The sequence below is a fragment of the Hypanus sabinus genome, unplaced genomic scaffold (assembly GCF_030144855.1).
Source record: "Hypanus sabinus isolate sHypSab1 unplaced genomic scaffold, sHypSab1.hap1 scaffold_1857, whole genome shotgun sequence".
NCBI classification, from domain to species: domain Eukaryota; kingdom Metazoa; phylum Chordata; class Chondrichthyes; order Myliobatiformes; family Dasyatidae; genus Hypanus; species Hypanus sabinus.
In genome coordinates, this window is record NW_026779947.1 from 30922 (window position 1) to 49019 (window position 18098).

Sequence of the window (18098 nt, forward strand, 5' to 3'; positions counted from 1 at the left end):
AATGTGTCCGGCATATCCCTTTTGATTTATTTGTGTGTGGAAATTAGCAGTCCCCACTGTGAACTGACTGGTGCGCCAGTAGTTGTGATGGCCGAGTGAATCCTATCCCACAGTCTAAGCAGGTGAACGGCTTCTCCCCAGTGTGAAATCGCTGATGACTCTGTAGGCTGGATAACTGAGTGAATCCCTTCCCACAGACTGAGCAGGTGAATGGCCTCTCCCCAGTGTGAACTCGCTGGTGTGTCTGTAGGGTGGATGACTGAGTGAATCCCTTCCCACAGACTGAGCAGGTGAATGGCCTCTCCCCAGTGTGAACTCGCTGGTGTCTCTGTAGGGTGGATGACCGAGTGAATCCCTTCCCACATACTGTGCAGGTGAATGGCTTCTCCCCAGTGTGAACTCGCCAGTGACTCAGTAGGGTGGATGACCGACTAGAGTGAATCTCTAGATGAGACTAGAACTCGGGGACATCGCCTCAAGATTCAGGAGAGAAGAGTTAGGACGGAGACGAGGAGAAACAGTTTTTCCCACAGAGTGGTGAATCTGTGGACTTCTCTGTCCAGGGAAGCAGCTGAGGTTTCCTCACGAAGTATATTTAAGATACGGTTAGATAGGATTTTGCAGAATAAGGTAATGAAGGGTTATAGGGAAAAGGCAGGTAGATGGAGCTGAGTTTCCTGACGGATCAGCCATGATCTTATTGCATGGCGGGACATACTCAATGGGCCAATGGCCGACTCCTGCTCCCATTTCTTATGTTCTGACGTGCGGCCTGAGTAGTGTCTTGTAAAGTATCAGCATTATCTCCTTGCTAATATATTCTACTTCACTTTAAATAAAGCCAGCATTGTATTTGCCTTCTTTACCACAGACTCAACCCGGAAGTTAATCTTCTGGGAGTCTTGCCCAAGGTCCTGGTGGCGTAGTGACGTCAGCGCCGGACTCCGTAACGGAGGTCCCTGGGTTCGAATACAGTCGCTCCCTTGTACGCTTTCCATCCGTGCCGGGTTGAGTGTTGAGCTCGCAATTCGACCTGATAAAGATACTGTGAAATGTCTGTGTGAGGAGAAGTGCCCCACACAACCTTACGATCCGCGCCTTGTAAGGCATGAAAATGTCCGACACTGCCCTGAGTCAGTCCTGAGTTGACGACATCATCATCATCATCATCATCACGTTTCCTTCTGTAGATCTGTGGCTTGAACATTCTCCCCAATCAGATAGCAGTTCACTATTGTTCCTTTTGCCGAAATGCATTATCGTACTTTTCCCAATATTGTATTCCATCTGCCACTTTCTTCAAACTTGTGTCCTGCTGCAATCGCATTGCTTCGTCAGCACTACCATCGCCTCCACCTACCTTTGTATCATCCGCAAACCTTGTCACAAAGCCATCAGTTCCATTATCCAAGTCATTGACAAACAATGTGAAAAGTAGCGGTCCGAATACTGACCCCTGAAGACAAAGTCACTGCTGGCCAACCAGAAAAGGCCCCTTTTATTCCCACTCGCTGCCTCTTGGCTGTCAGCCGTTCCTCTGTCCATGCCTGTATTACTTCTGACTTTTATCCTGTTAAGCAGTTTCATATGTGACACCTTATCGGAAGCTTTCTGAAAATCCAAGTAAGTGATATCCACTGTCTCTCGTTTGTCCATCCTGCTTATGACTTCCTCGAAGATCTGTAACAGACTTGTCAGGCAAGATTTCCCTGTATAGAACCAAGCTGGCTTTGACATTATATCATTAGTCTCCTAGTACACCAAAACCTCTACTGTTATCATGACTCCACACTTTCCCAGCCACTGAGGTTAGGCTAACTGGACTATAATTTGCTTTACTTTGCCTTCCTCCCTTCTCAAAGCGTGGATTGGCATTTGCAATCTTACGGTCCTCAGGGACCATGCCAGAATCAAGTGATTCTTGACGTGTCATGACCAATGCATCTGTTATCTCTCCAGCAACCTCTCTCAGGACTCTGGGATGTAGTCCATCTGGTCCACGTGACTTATCCACTTTAAGAACCTGAGTTTGCCTAGCACGTTTTCCTTTGTAATAGCAATGGCACTCACTCCTGTTCCCTGACACTCACGGATCTCTGGCGCACTGGTGGTGTTGAATTCATAACAACACTTGTTATTATGAATCCCTGGGTTTTGTTTGCTGTGGACTGTCATTTTAAGAGAGAGAGACAGAGATTAGGATGCCGACTCAGTCTGACTTGCAGCTTGTTTACATCGCTCGCAGCTTGTTTAGTTTTAACCGAGGACACAGACACTCAGAGTTAGACAGAGACGAAGGAGGAAAAATGGAAGAATCGAAACCAGGAACTAGTGGCCAAGGGTCACTCTTTGGAACCTTCCTATGCCCACAAGGGTGGGTTAATTATCGATTCGCCGTACATCGAATGTGTGGTTGTCACCTCGTTTGATCCTTAACAGTGGATCGGATTTGGGGTATCCTGTGGAGGACCACTTATGTGTTAACCCTTGCCTGGCTGTGGTGTGGTAGTTCACTTGAAGATGATACCCCTTGTGACAAGTCACTTTCGATGATAATTTGTATGTGGATTTCGAACGATGACGGATAAAATCTCCAGCGACTGTTCTCTCGTTTTACCACCGTGGAACCTGTGCAATTCTACATATTTGCCTTCTCTCGCCATTTACCCTGGATTATCTCTCTCTCTCTCTCTCTCTCTCTTCCTCTCTTCTCTCTCTCTCTCTCTCTCTCTCTCTCTCTCTCTCTCTCTCTCTTCTCTCTCTCTCTCTCTCCCTCCCTCCCCCCCTCCCTCCCTCCCTCCCTCCCTCTCTCTCTCTCTCTCTCTCTCTCCCTCCTCCCCCCTCCCTCCCTCCCTCCCTCCCTCTCTCTCTCTCTCTCTCTCTCTCTCCCTCCCTCCCTCCCTCTCTCTCTCTCTCTCTCTCTCTCTCTCTCTCTCTCTCTCTCTCTCTCTCCTCTCTCTCTCTCTCATCGCTTGAACTTTCATACTTTATCATCTCAAGACTGTAAGCCTTGTTTCCCCCAAGCTCAATAGTTTGGGAGTTACATTTACACACATTTATAAACTTAACAACGTTAACTTCTGTTTATCTTGTTTAAGTTGCAATTTTACAAGTAGATTCTAATAAAGACAGATTTAACATCAAAACCAGACTCCAGGTGTAGTCTATTGCTGCTGGCTTGGTTCTAAAGCATTATGGTTCGTAACAAATTTGGGGGCTATTGATCGATGAATTTTCGATTTGATTGGGGAAATCCCTTTTGATTTATTTGTGTGTGGAAATCAGCAGCAATGGACATTTATAAATTTCTGGAAGCGCCAACCCATAAGGCATTAGGAAAAGCCAAAAAGAATGAATTGCTGACTGTTGCTAATGGGCTGAATCTTAAACAGGTAAGGGGGTGTGAAGGACCAGGGCAAGCATAAAACTAGGAGAGGAGGTAAAGGTAAACCAATAGGGGTTTTATTATAAAATATAGGCATCCACCCCCTTGTTCAGAGACTGGGATCCCTGTTTCTACCAGTAATGCTGTGCATTGCAATGTGTTCAACTCTCAGTCCTCGATTCTCTAAATGAAAGGGTTATCACATTTGATCTTTCTTTATATGATTACACAACCATTTCAGGGATCAGTCTGTTGAAACTTCATTGCACTCTCTAATACAAATACTCTCCAATCACTTTTTTAATCCTCTGTGCAAAAAATGTCCATCTTCCGCAGCCCCGTGTTGCCCCAACCACTCACCTCCTACCCCTGTCCTTGGCCCCACTTGCAGGTCACCCGTCTGTCGGTGTTTCCCCCCCAATATGAATCCCTCTGCTCACCACCACCGTGGGCTCAAACATTTCCACAGATATCCACCGGGACAAACATTCTGTCCGCTCCCTGTCACACCATCTTTTTCCTTTCAATAAAATCCCTCCTCTCCCTCCCCAGGGAGCTGGCATCAAACCGACGGGCCGAGCGGTCTCCACCTCTCGGCGACACATCAGACTCCGGCCGCAGGAGACGCTTCACAAACGCCCCAACTTCCCTTGGAGGGAAATGGAAATAAATCAAAAAACGGACATTTACTCCGCTGTGATGTGGCCGGAGCGGGCGGCGAACTCAGCGGGGGTAACGCCCCATCGACTTGTCCACCTCTGCGACTGGTGGTAACAAGGGATTGACATCGCTCTGCACCAATGGGAATAGCAGAGCCCCTGAATCCTCTGTTGACAGCGGTGGGGGAGGGCTGGTCACGTGATTATTAGCCAAGCTATTAAACTGATAAAGACTGAGCACACCAGCGCATGGATGACGTAAGACGCTGTGCACGTAAGGGCAGATCCCGGTGTGGGAAGCCCATGCGTGACGTCAGGCGCGAGGGGGGTCTGTGCGACATGACCTGTGGGGATGCGCTCTCATTTAACTGCACCTTAGTGCGTTTCTTATGATTTCAGAGGGACAACAACATTAATCACGGGTTTCATTACTGAATCCACTGTTGTGAGATGTAAAGTCACCTGTTATGTGTCCGGCTGGGACGTGTTGTTTTGGGGGCTATTGATCGATTAATCATCTATTTGATTGGGCATATCCCTTTTGATTTATTTGTGTGTAGAAATCAGCAGCAGTGGATATTGATAAATTTCTGTAGGTTGGATGACTGAGTGAATCCCTTCCCACGTACTTCCTCATCCAGGTCATCCAATCTTGGTCTTCCTGGAATCATTCTTTGAAACTTCTGCAGACCCACTCCAATACGAGCACATCTTTTGCTCAGATAATAAATCGTAAGTACAGGTCGGAATCTGCTCATAATCCACCAACAGTGATCTGCCCAATGCGTTATAAAGCTATAGTATCGCATCCCTGCTCTTATATTGCTAACATTGCAGTTGTCATCCTTAATCAACTCAATTTGCAAGCAAACCTTTAGGGCCTCTTGCTCAAGGACTCACAAGCACTTATGCACATCTAATTTTTTCAAGTTTCTCCCATTTATTTTTTTTCTACGCCCAATTACTTTTACCAAATGTACATGACATGCATACACTGTATTTCAACTGCTACTTTGCTGGCATTATCCAGGCCTATCAAAGTCCTTCTGCAGACTCCCGCTTTGCTCTAAACTACCTGTCCCGTACCTATCTTTGTATCAACTGCAATGTTCGTCGCCAAGGTATCAATTCCGTCATCCATATCATTCAGATTTAACATGAAACGATGCGGTCTCAATACTGACCCCTACAGAACAGCATTCGTTACCGACAGCAAAACAGAATTGCCCACATTATTCTGACACTTTCTCCCTTGTCAGTACAAGTTTCTTTCCTGTAATTCCATGAGCTGTGATCCTGTTAAGCAGCCTCACGTGCAGCACCTTAGAAACTTAGAAAACCTGCAGCATGTTACAGGCCCTTTGGCTCACAAAGCGATGCCGAACATGTCCTTGCTCTAGAAATGCCAAGGGTTACCTACAGTTCTCTGTTTTTCTAATCTCCGTGTACCTATCCAGGAGTCTCTTAAAAGACCCTATCGTGTCCGCCTCTACCACGATTGCCGGCAGCACATCCCAAACACTTACCACTCTCTGTGTAAAAAACCTACCCCTGACATCTCCTCCGTACCTACTTCCAAACATCTTCAAACTATGCCCTCTCGTGCTAGCAATTTCAGCCCTGGGAAAAAAGCCTCTAACTATCCACACGATCAATGTCTCTCATTTACTTGAACACCTCTATCAGGTCACCTCTCATCCTCCATCACTCCAAGGAGAAAAGACCGATTTCACTCAACCTATCCCTATCCAAGCAACATCCTCGTAAATCTCCTCAGCACCCTTTCTATGGCTTCCACATCCTTCCTGTAGTTTGGCGACCAGAACTGAGCACAGTACTCCAAGTGGGGTCTGACCAAAGTCCGATATAGCTGCAACATTACATCTCGGCTTTTAAACTCAAGCCTGCGGATGATTAAGGCCAATGCACAGAATGGCTTCTTAACCACAGAGTCAACCTACATAGCAGCTTTGAGTGTCCTATGGACTCCGTCCCCAAGATCCCTCTGTTCCTCCACACTGCCAAGAGACTTACCATTAATACTATATTCTATAATATTTGACCGAAGCAAATGAACCACATCACACTTCTTTGGGTTGAACTCCATTTGCTGCTTCTCAGCCCAGATTTGCAGACTATCAGTATCCCCCTGCAACCTAACCCAACATTTGTGTCATCAGCAAATTTACTAACCCATACCTCCACTTGCTCATCCAGGTCATTTATAAAAGTCACGAAGGGTGGGGGTCCCAGAACCGATCCCTGAGGCAGACCACTGGTCACCGACCTCCATGCAGAATATGACCAGTCTACAACCAATCTTTGTCTTCTGTGAGCAAGCCAGCTCTGGATGCACAAAGCAATGTGCCCTTGGATCCCATGCCTCCTTACTTTTTCAATCAGCCTTGCATGGGGTACCTTGTTGAAGATCATCTGAAAATCCAAGCAAACAACACACACTGCTTCTGCTTTATCTACCTTGCCTTTTATTTCTGCAAAGTATTCCAAGAGATTTGTCAGTCAAGATTTCCTTGAAGAAATCCGGCTGACGTTGGCCTACTTCATCATGTTTCCCCAATTACAGTCCCCAAAAAACACACTCTTAGTACACTCTAAGATCTTCCTGACAACTAATGTCAGACTAACTGTCCAATAATTTTCTTTCTTGTGCCCCCTCTCTTCTTAAAGACTGGAGTGACATTTGCAAATTTCTGGTCCACCAGAACCGTTCTAAAATCTTGTGATTTCTGATAGATCATTACTCATCACTTGAAGAGGAAACTACGGGGGAACTTCTTCATTCAGAGGCGGGGAGAGTGTGCCCCGAGCTGCCAGAGCAAGTGGCAGGGACGATTGTAATCTTTTAGAGAAGTTTGCTTAGGTCACTGGATGAGAAGCATATGGAGGGCAATGGTCTAGGTGGAATTTGTTGGAACTCGGAAGATTAATGCTTTAGCACGGACTAGACTGGCCGAATGGCATTTTCCTGTGTTGTAGTGTTTTATGACTCTAATGCCTTCACAATCTCTTCAGCCACCTCTTTCTGAACTCTGCGGTGTCTTATCTACCTTCAGGCCTTTCCGCTTCAAAAACCCCTTCTCTCCTTAGTAAAAGCATGTATCCTCACTTCTGCCCCAGGTACTGCTGAATGTTTGGCATTTATGTAATAAATTTAATGACACAACTGTAGTGGGTGACTTCACTCTGCAGGAGGATTGGGAAAGTCAGATTGGCGTGAGATCGCAAAAGAGGAGATGTATTGAATGCAAACGAAATGGCTTTTTAGAGCAGCTGATGGTTGAGCCTACTCGGGGAACTGCGATCTTACATTGGGTGTTGTGTAATAACCCAGATCTTATTAGGCAGGTTAATGTAAAGGAACCATTAGAAGGCAGTGATCATAATATGATTGAAGTCCTACTGCAATTTGTGAGGGAGAAGCACAGGTCACATGTGTAGTATCGCAATGGAATGAAAGTGAATTACAGAGGCATGAGAGAGGTGATTCCCCAGGTGGATTGGAGGATGCTGGTGGAGATGACGTCAGAGCAGAAATGGCTGACGTTTCTGGGAATAGTTCATGATGTACAGGATAGATATGTCCCACAGACGTAGTTCTCAAACAGCGGGGCTGGGCTATCGTGGCTGACAAAGGAAGTTAAGGACCGTATAAAAGCATATAAGGTAGCAAAAGTGAGTAGTAGGTTGGATAAATGGGTAGCTTTTAATATCCAACAACGGGCAAATTTAAAATAAAAGCTATAAGGGGAAAGGTGAAATAAGACAGCAAACTATACAATAATATAAACCAGTTATAAAATATACGAAAGGGAGGCGAGAGTTGATATTGGACCACTGGAAAATGATGCTCATGGGGTACAAATGGGGAAGAGATGGTAGACGAACTTGATAGGTACGTTTCATCCGTCTTGTCTGTGGAAGACACCACCAGTGTGCCAGAGATCTATGAGTGTCAGGGAACAGGAGTGAGTGCCATTGCTTTTACAAAGGAAAACGTTTGAGGCAAACTCAGGTTCTTAAAGTGGATAAGTCACCTGGACCAGATGGATTACATCCCAGAGTCCTGAGAGAGGTTGCTGGAGAGATAACAGATGCATTGGTCATGACACGTCAAGAATCATTTGATTCTGGCATGGTCCCGGAGGACAGGAAGATTGCAAATGCCAATCCACTCTTTGAGAAGGGAGGAAGGCAAAGTAAAGCAAATTATAGTCCAGTTAGCCTAACCTCAGTGGCTGGGAAATTGTGGAGTCATGATAACAGATGAGGTTTTGGGGTACTAGGAGACGAATGATATAATGTCAAAGCCAGCTTGGTTCTATACAGGGAAATCTTGCCTGACAAGTCTGTTACAGATCTTCGAGGAAGTCATAAGCAGGATGGACAAACGAGAGACAGTGGATATCATTTACTTGGATTTTCAGAAAGCTTCCGATAAGGTGACACACATGAAACTGCTTAACAGGATAAAAGTCAGAAGTAATACTGGCATGGACAGAGGAATGGCTGACAGCCAAGAGGCAGCGAGTGGGAATAAAAGGGGCCTTTTTCTGGTTGGCCAGCGGTGATTAGTGGTCTTCAGGGGTCAGTATTCGGACCGCTACTTCTCACATAGTTTGTCAATGACTTGGATAATGGAACTGATGGGGTTGTGTGGCTCAGACTGTGGGAAGAGATTCACCACATCATCTCACCTAGTGACTCACCAGTCAGTTCACACTGCAGTGAGGGATTTCACCTGCTCAGTCTGTGGGAAGGGATTTGCTCAGTCATCTAACCTACAGAGACACCAGCAAGTTTACACTGGGGAGAAGCTGTTCACCTGCTCAGACTGTGGGAATGGATTCACTCGATCATTCAACTTACAGGGACACCAGTGAGTTCACAGTGGGAAGCGGCTGTTCACCGACTCAGACTGTGGGAAGGGATTCACACAGTTAGGTAGCCTACAAGTACACCAGTTAGTTCACACTGGGGAGCGGCCGTTCACCTGTTCAGACTGTGGGAAGGGATTCACCACATCATCTCACCTGGTGACTCATCAGTCAGTTCACACTGTTACGTATTCAGGCAACAATAAATATATGAGTTCGGCAAGGGTTTCTTATAACAAACAACACGTTTATTAAACACAGAAAACAAACCCCCCCCAAAAGTAAACAAACACTACCGTATCCGGAAACAGCTGCTGAGCGGCAGCCCAAACAGTTCGTAAAGTGATATTCCAAAAAACAGTTCTTTAAAGTGGTATTGCCAAAAGTTCGATATGCTCACAGTCCATTTAAAAGGAGAGACTTTACAGGACGATTTAGGTTCTCTTTCACGTCGCTTGCTTCGATCCCCGACATCGAACTTCCCACGAAGAATTCACGAAACAGAACGGCTTAAACGCACTGACCTTTCCTTCTCCACTACCTTCAATCCTTTCTGGTAAACCTAGGGATTAACACGAAGATAGTCAACGAAATCCTTCCAAATAAGGATCAAACAAAGGTCGCCCCCGTTTCACCGTAGAAAGCGATTCTCCTCGATCTTTAACTTCCAACTTCGAATCTTCACTCTCCTCTAATTTCGAACTAACAGAATCATAAAGAACCTGTTGGCATTAACCTTTTAAACTTTAGGCATTAAATAAAAACTTCATCCTTCAAGTAAACTGCGTCATCTCTTAAAACACGCAGTGGCATGAAGTCAACCTGGCAAATCCAGCCACGAACTGCCCCTCCTCTCAGGGTGGGGTCTACCTTTTATAACCTGTAGAAAAAAACCGTCACATGATCTCTACTGGCGGGAAAATGACATCATTCCACCATCACAAGACCATCACCTCAAGTCCAGTACAGCTTCAACCCCAGTCACATGACAAGGGCTCCACTGTCATGTGTCACGAGTACGTAACACCTCCCTCCAAAAAAACATTTTTGGTCTGACAGGAACAAAAAATTTTTACAATTGCTTACAAGAAAAACAAAGGTATAAATTTTATAACATATACAATACACAACACCAGCGTATAACAGCTTATAAGTCACAATACAGTAGGAGTGTTACAATTGAAAAAAAAACACTCCATAAAAAAAATTACAGTGTACATTCAACATCGAGATAGACAATCAGCAACCACATTATCTTTACCTTTAATATGAGTCATCACAATATTGTACTCTTGTAACATCAAACTCCAATTTAATAATCTCCTGTTTTTGTTTTTCATCTTACTCAGAAAAACTAACGGATTATGATCAGTGTAAACAATAAGTGGTTTCTGAGTTGTACTAACATATACCTCAAAATATTCCAAAGCTAAAACAAGAGATAACAATTCTTTCTCTATTGTCGAATAATTTCTTTGATGCTTATTAAATTTCTTAGAAAAGTAAGCTACTGGATGATCAACCTCATCACCCTCATTCCTTTGCATTAATACTGCTCCTGCAGCCTCATCACTAGCATCCACAGCCAATGAAAAAGGATTTCCAAAGTCAGGTGCCTTAAGCACAGGTTGTTGACATATCATTGTTTTCAATTTTTCAAATGCTTCTTGACAAGGCACCGTCCATACAAACTTCTCATTCTTCCGCAGAAGGTTAGTTAATGGAAGGGCAACATTAGCAAAATTCTTACAAAATTTCCGATAATATCCTACCATTCCCAAAAACCTTCTGAGAGTTTTTTTTCCCCGTTGGAGTGGGAATCTCTAAAATTGCCTGAACTTTTGCCTGAACAGGAGCTACCTTACCTTGACCCACAACATAACCAAGGTAAGTCACAGTGGCATGTCCAAATTCACTCTTTGCTAAATTAATAGTTAAGTTAGCTTTTGAAAGTCTTTCAAACAATTTCTCCATCGCAATAATGTGTGCTTCCCAAGTATCATTTCCTGTCACTAAATCATCAATATAAGCATCAGTATCTTTCAATCCCTGAATCACAAAGTTAATCATCCTCTGGAAAGTACCTGGGGCATTCTTCATCCCAAATGGAAGAACATTATACTCATATAACCCAGATGGAGTTACAAATGCAGAAATCTCTCTACCTCTGTCCGTTAATGGAACACACCAATACCCTTTCAATAAATCAATCTTTGTAAGGAACTTTGCCTTTCCAACTTTATCTACACAATCATCTACTCTAGGAATTGGATATGCATCTGTTTTCGTTACAGCATTCACCTTCGTATAATCCGTACAAAACCTAATACTACCATCTGGCTTTGCCACCATAACACATGGCGAACTCCAATTCGAGTTAGAATGTCTAATGATATTATTCTCTAACATATATTCAATTTCTTTCTCAGCAAGTTCACATTTTTCCATGTTCATCCTATATGGATGTTGTTTAATAGGTTTGGCATCCCCAATATCTACATCATGTGAAGCTATAGTAGACCTTCTCAGAACATCTGGAAACAACTCCCTATATTTAAAAATCAACTCCTTCATCTGTTGTCTCTGCTCTAACTGTAAATGTGCTAATTTTTCATCAATATTTTCCAGAATGGTTGAATTTGGTAACCTAACAGAAACAATGTTGGATTTAGAATGAAAGTCAGATGAATCATCTATCATGTTCCTAGTTAAATCAAACTCATTCTCACTAACCACAACAGTCACAGTATCAGATTGTTTCTCAAAATATGGTTTCAACATATTTATATGGCAAAGTTGTGTTGACCTTCTACGATCTGGAGTTTTTACCACGTAATCCACATCATTGATTTTAGACACAATTTCATAAGGACCATGAAATCTAGCTTGTAAAGGATTTGTCTGCACTGGGAAAAGAACCAACACCTTATCTCCAGGCTTAAACATCCTCATCCTAGCGTCTTTATCATACCAAGTCTTCATTTTCTCCTGAGCCAACTTTAAATTTTCCTTAGCTAAGCTACAAGCTTTATGTAACCTGTCCTTAAATTTCAACACATAGTCCAACAAATTAGTGTGTACCTCCTTATTAATCCACTGTTCTTTCAACAAAGCTAAAGGTCCTCTAACTCTATGCCCAAACACAAGTTCAAATGGACTAAAACCTAAAGATTCCTGTACCGATTCCCTTACTGCAAATAAAAGTAAGTTTATACCCTCATTCCAGTCACTTTCATTTTCCACACAAAATGTCCTAATCATATTCTTGAGGGTAGAATGAAACCTCTCCAAGGCACCCTGCGATTCTGGATGGTATGCAGACGAAGTGATTTGCTTAGCTCCCAATTTATAAACTATCTGTTGAAACAATCCAGACATAAAATTACTGCCTTGATCAGTTTGTATCTCCTTAGGTAATCCAAAATAAGTAAAAAAAAAATTATAAGGGCCTTTGTCACAGTCTTAGCTTTTATATTCCTAAGTGGTGCTGCCTCGGGAAACCTAGAAGAAGTACACATAATAGTCAACAAATACTGATAACCAGTTTTTGTCTTTGGTAATGGACCAACACAATCTACAATAACTTTAGAAAATGGTTCACCAAATGCTGGGATAGGTTGTAATGGAGCTACTGGTGTAACCTGACTTGGTTTACCCACAATTTGACAAGTATGGCACGTTTTACAAAACATCGCCTCATCTTTTCTTAGACCAGGCCAGTAAAAATGTTTTAAAATCTTGTCCACAGTTTTCGTTACCCCTTGATGTCCACCTAAAGGCACACTATGAGCTAAAGTCAAAATCTCATTTCGATAAGCTTTTGGAACAACTACCTGGTAAACAACATTCCAATCCTCACTTGCAGGAATTGTAGGCGATCTCCACTTCCTCATCAACACTCCTTTTTCCAAGTAATATCCTACTGGCACCTTATCAATTTCACTATCTAGTAAAACCTGCTCTTTTAATTTTATAATCTCAGAGTCTTTATTCTGCTATCATCTCCTTCCGAGACAAAGATAAATCTTTATAGTCAGACTTACTCCCTGAATCTTGTTCAAACAACGAAGATAAGAAAGTCTCTGACACATCCTCAAAACTCAAATCCTGAGTTGAACAGTCCTGAATAACAACCTCATTCTGCGCATCAATCTTTTTCGCCATAGCTCTTGTCACAACACAGGAAGAATCTGTGTTAGAATTCAACTCTGGTTCCGCTGACTCCATTGTCAAATGCACTTCAGGAAAAACTTGTCCACCTGCCAATTCATTACCTAGCAATAAAGAAATACCCTTCACAGGTAAGCTATGCTGTAATCCTACTTTAACAAATCCAGTAACTAACCCCGACTTTAAATTTACTTTATGTAAATGTACAGGCATAAAATCACTTCCAACACCTCTTATGTAATTTACCTCACCAGTATCAGACTCTTCATTAAACTTCAACACACTGTCTAACATCAATGATTGAAAAGCACCAGTATCCCTAAGGATTTTTATTGGCACCAGAGTAGATCCTTCCTTCAAGGATACAAACCCTTCAGTTACAAAATGATCATATCCCTTTCTAACTTGGTCAGACTCTAACAAGGCCTCATTTGTTTTTATCAAACCCTGTAACTTTACAGGTGCTTCAGTATGTTGCACACAAGCATCTGGAACTGCTTCCTTCTCTTTCTTTTTCAATTTGTAACAGTTAGCTATTACATGGCCCGGCTTCTTACAATAGTTACAAGTAAGACCAAACTGTCTTTCCTTCACAGGCTTTCCTTTCTCATCAACTTTCTCATTAACCTCCGATTTAATTTCAGATTTACCTGGAGTCTCTGTGTTATTTTTCCTCTTAAAAATTCTGCCCTGAGGAAATTTGTTCTTATGGATCAAAACATACTCATCAGCTAATCTAGCACAGTCCTGCAATTTATCAGTATCCTTCTCATTTAAGTAGGTCCTTACTTCAACAGGAATGCTTCTTTTAAATTCCTCCATTAAAATCAGCTCTCTCAATGTATCATAGTCCCCATTTACATTTTTAGAAGAAACCCATCTCTCAAAACACATAGCTTTATCATAGGCAAATTCCACATAAGTTTTTTCCACAGACTTTTTCAAACTTCTGAATCTTTCCCTATATACTTCTGGGACTAACACATATGCGTTTAAAATATGCCTCTTTACAATATCATAATCAAGTGCTTGCGCAGCTGTTAAAGCAGTGTAAACTTGTTGTGCTTTGCCTTTAATTACACCCTGTAACAACACTAACCATTTATCTTTCGGCCACTCTGACATCCGAGCAATAGTTTCAAAATTTTGAAAATACCTTTCCACTTCTGTTTCACTAAATGGAGGGACCAATTTAATTTCTTGACTAGCAACAAACGTTTTTTTAGAATCAGAAGACTGATTTCCAGACCTTAATTCCTCCATTGCATATGCAAATTCTCTCTGCTTTTGTTCCGCCTCCAATTTACACCTCTCCAATTTCATTTGTTCGATTTGCAACTGCATCTCCAGATTACTTATTGGAAACGACTCTAAAATCGATTCATCAAAAACACCCGAATCCACATAGTGTGACGCGATTTTCCTCTGTATTACAGCCTTAGAAGTAGTCTGCAAAATACCTTTAAGTCGCAATCTACTAGCTATCTCAAACACCTCAGTTTTTTTCGCCTTCACCAACACCTCCGCAGCTGGCGAAGCCAGAAACTCATCAATATTCATTGCTGCCGAATACCACAACAAGCCAAACAAAAGAACCGAGTAATCCCCGTTTCCAAAACACCGATATAAAAGTCAGCAAGCATTCAAACTCAAATGATTCGATCCAGACGCAGCCCCCATATTTAATGTTACGTATTCAGGCAACAATAAATATATGAGATCGGCAAGGGTTTCTTATAACAAACAACACGTTTATTAAACACAGAAAACCAACCCCCCAAAAGTAAACAAACACTACCGTAACCGGAAACAGCTGCTGAGCGGCAGCCCAAACAGTTCATAAAGTGATATTCCAAAAACAGTTCTTTAAAGTGGTATTGCCAAAAGTTCGATATGCTCACAGTCCATTTAAAAGGAGAGACTTTACAGGACGATTTAGGTTCTCTTTCACGTCGCTTGCTTCGATCCCCGACATCGAACTTCCCACGAAGAATTCACGAAACAGAACGGCTTAAAGGCACTGACCTTTCCTTCTCCACTACCTTCAATCCTTTCTAGGTAAACCTAGGGATTAACACGAAGATAGTCAACGAAATCCTTCCAAATAAGGATCGAACAAAGGTCGCCCCCGTTTCACCGTAGAAAGCGATTCTCCTCGATCTTTAACTTCCAACTTCGAATCTTCACTCTCCTCTAATTTCGAACTAACATAATCATAAAGAACCTGCTGGCAATAACCTTTTAAACTTTAGGCATTAAATAAAAACTTCATCCTTCAACTAAACTGCGTCATCTCTTAAAACACGCAGTGGCATGAAGTCAACCTGGCAAATCCAGCCACGAACTGCCCCTCCTCACAGGGTGGGGTCTACCTTTTATAACCTGTAAAAAAAAAACCCGTCACATGATCTCTACTGGCGGGAAAATGACATCATTCCACCATCACAAGACCATCACTTCAAGTCCAGTACAGCTTCAACCCCAGTCACATGACAAGGGCTCCACTGTCATGTGACACGAGTACGTAACAACACAGCAGAGAGGGATTTCACCCGCTCAGATTGTGAGAAGGGATTCACTCAGTTATCTCATCTGCTGGCACACCAGTGAGTTCCACTGGGGAGAGGCCGTCGACCTCTAAATGTGGGAAGGCATTCACACGATCATCTCATCTATTAAAACACCAGCAAGTTCACACCGGTTATACAATGATCGTCTACTCAGACTTTGGGAAGAGATTCACTCAACCGTTTCCACGAATGCTGCATCATTGTGTTCCACTGGGGAGAGGCCGTTCACCTGCTGTGAATATGGGAAGGGATTCACTCAATAATCTAACCTTGTAACACACGACTGGGTTCACATTGGGGAGAAAGTTCCAAGAAGCTGCAGGCTGGATATTAGTCCATCCCCATTGCTGAATGCAATTTCAGGAGTGACTGGGGGAGCCTAGTACAAGAGGGCATGACTTAAGGTTTGCAGGGCGCCCATGCAGAACAGAGATGTGGAGAATTTTTTTTAGTCAGAGGGTGGTGAATCTGTGGCATTTTTTTGCCACGGGCAGCAGTGGAGGCCAAGTGATTGAGTGTGTTTAAGGCAGAGATTGATAGGTATCTGAGTAGTCAGGGCATCAAAGTTTATGGTGAGAAGGCGGGGGAATGGGACTAAAGGGCAGATTGGATCAGCTCATGATGAAATGGTGTAGCAGACTCGATGGGCCAAATGGCCGATTCTGCTCCTGTGTCTTGTGGTCATATGTGATTTTTTTTCTCATGTGCGTTATTCTTCTTCCTCCTTCTGTCCAAGGTAGTGTTAATCTCAGTGGGTTTGAGTGTAAATAGACTTTTCTAAACTTGTCATTTCTGTTCTTACTTAACTTTGTAAATTTTATGATCGAAATGGGACTAAGATATTTTCATTTAAAAAAAGTCAATGTCGGTATTGATGGAAGTGTTTATTGCCTTTGTTGTACTTGTTGATTTTTGAGCTCTGTTCCGCAGATTTTAAAGCCTTGAAATAAATTTTGTCACAGGTTTTCTCAATATTGCACTACTTTCTGTTGTCTTTGCTTGTTGATTTCCCAGATACGTGGTTATCAAGAGTCCCAAAGAAGAGTCTTGGCCCGAAATGTTGATTCCCATCCACAGATGCTGCCTGACCTGCTGAGCTTCTCCAGCACTTTGTGTGAATTTCTCTCGATTTCTTGCACCTGCAAGTCCTCTTGTTTCCCAGATATTATATGTTTAGTGAAATAACAAGCTGGTCGTGGGGTTGTGTGACTCTGTTGGTGAAATATTAAATAAAATCATTAGATAAGAGGTGGCATAGCGTTGGGCAGTGTAGAATCTGTGGGTAGTATTAAGGAACAGCAAATGTACAAAAAATCCCTGATGGGAATTTTATAGTGACCCCAAAACAGTAGTAAATATGTGGTCCACAAATTACAATGAGAGATGGAAAATGAGTGCCAAACGGGCAATGTTACAATAGTCATGGGGATTGTCATGCAGGTGATTAGGAAAATCAGGATGGTGTTGGTTTGAAGAGGAGGAATTCCTAGCATGCCTACAAGATGCTTTTTAGAGCAGCTTGTGATTGAGCCCACTTGGGGATCAGCTATTCTGGATTGGGTGCAGTAACGAACCGGAATTAATTAGGTCACTTGAGTCCAAAGAACACTCAGGGGCAAGTGTTCTTAATCTGATCAAATTCACCCCGATATTAGAGAAGGAGAAACTAAAGTCGATGTGGAATAAAGAGAATTAGAGAGGCATGAGAGAAAAATTGTCAAAATTGATTTGAAAAGAACATGAAACAGAGCAACAATGGCTGGAATTTCTAGAAGCAATTCAGAAGTCACAGAGTGGAAGTGGTATTCTAAAGGTAAGTTGACAAAACCGTGGCTGATAAGGGAAACCGAAGACAACATATAAAACAAAGAGAGGGCACAGAACAAAAATTAATATAAGTTGGAGGATTGTGAAGCTTTTAAAAGCAAACAGAATGCAACTAAAATCATTAAGAAGGAAAAGATGGAATACTTAGGTGAGCTAGCCAGTATTATTAAAGAGGATACTATTTTTATCTTCAGGCATATATAGTGTAAAAGAGAGACAGCAGCGAATATCAAACCAATGGAAAATGATGCTGGAGAGGTATTAATGGGGTGAGGGTGAAAGATGATGGCTGATGAACTGAATAAGTATCGTACATCACTCTTATCTGTAGAAGACACTGGCAGGAATATGGAAGTCCCAGATGTCAGTGGTCAGAATGTGTAAAGTTACATTACTCGGGGGTATGTAGAAGGAAAGGTGGGCAGTAATTTTTTTACTGGAAGGAGAAACCGATATTCATGCCTTCCTGTTGGAGCTCTGCAGGTGGAATATGATGTGTTTCTCTTCAACCCTGAGGCTGTCAAGTTGAACAACTCCAGCCATAGCAATTCTGCCATCATCCCTGCTAGTGTCCCTTTCCAATCAACTTTGG

The 18098-nt window shown here is 42.6% G+C and overlaps 1 protein-coding gene across 1 annotated transcript; it reads right to left on the minus strand.

Annotated features, from left to right (window-relative positions):
• Window positions 1–3: 3 nt before the first annotated feature.
• Window positions 4–1207, minus strand: LOC132387438 (zinc finger protein 239-like). The gene is made up of 2 exons (XM_059959795.1): window positions 1090–1207; window positions 4–444 (listed from the first exon to the last, which is right to left on the minus strand). Exons 1-2 carry the CDS (start codon window positions 1205–1207, stop codon window positions 44–46), a joined length of 519 nt encoding a protein of 172 aa, XP_059815778.1. The 3' UTR covers window positions 4–43.
• Between the last annotated feature and the right edge of the window lie 16891 nt (window positions 1208–18098).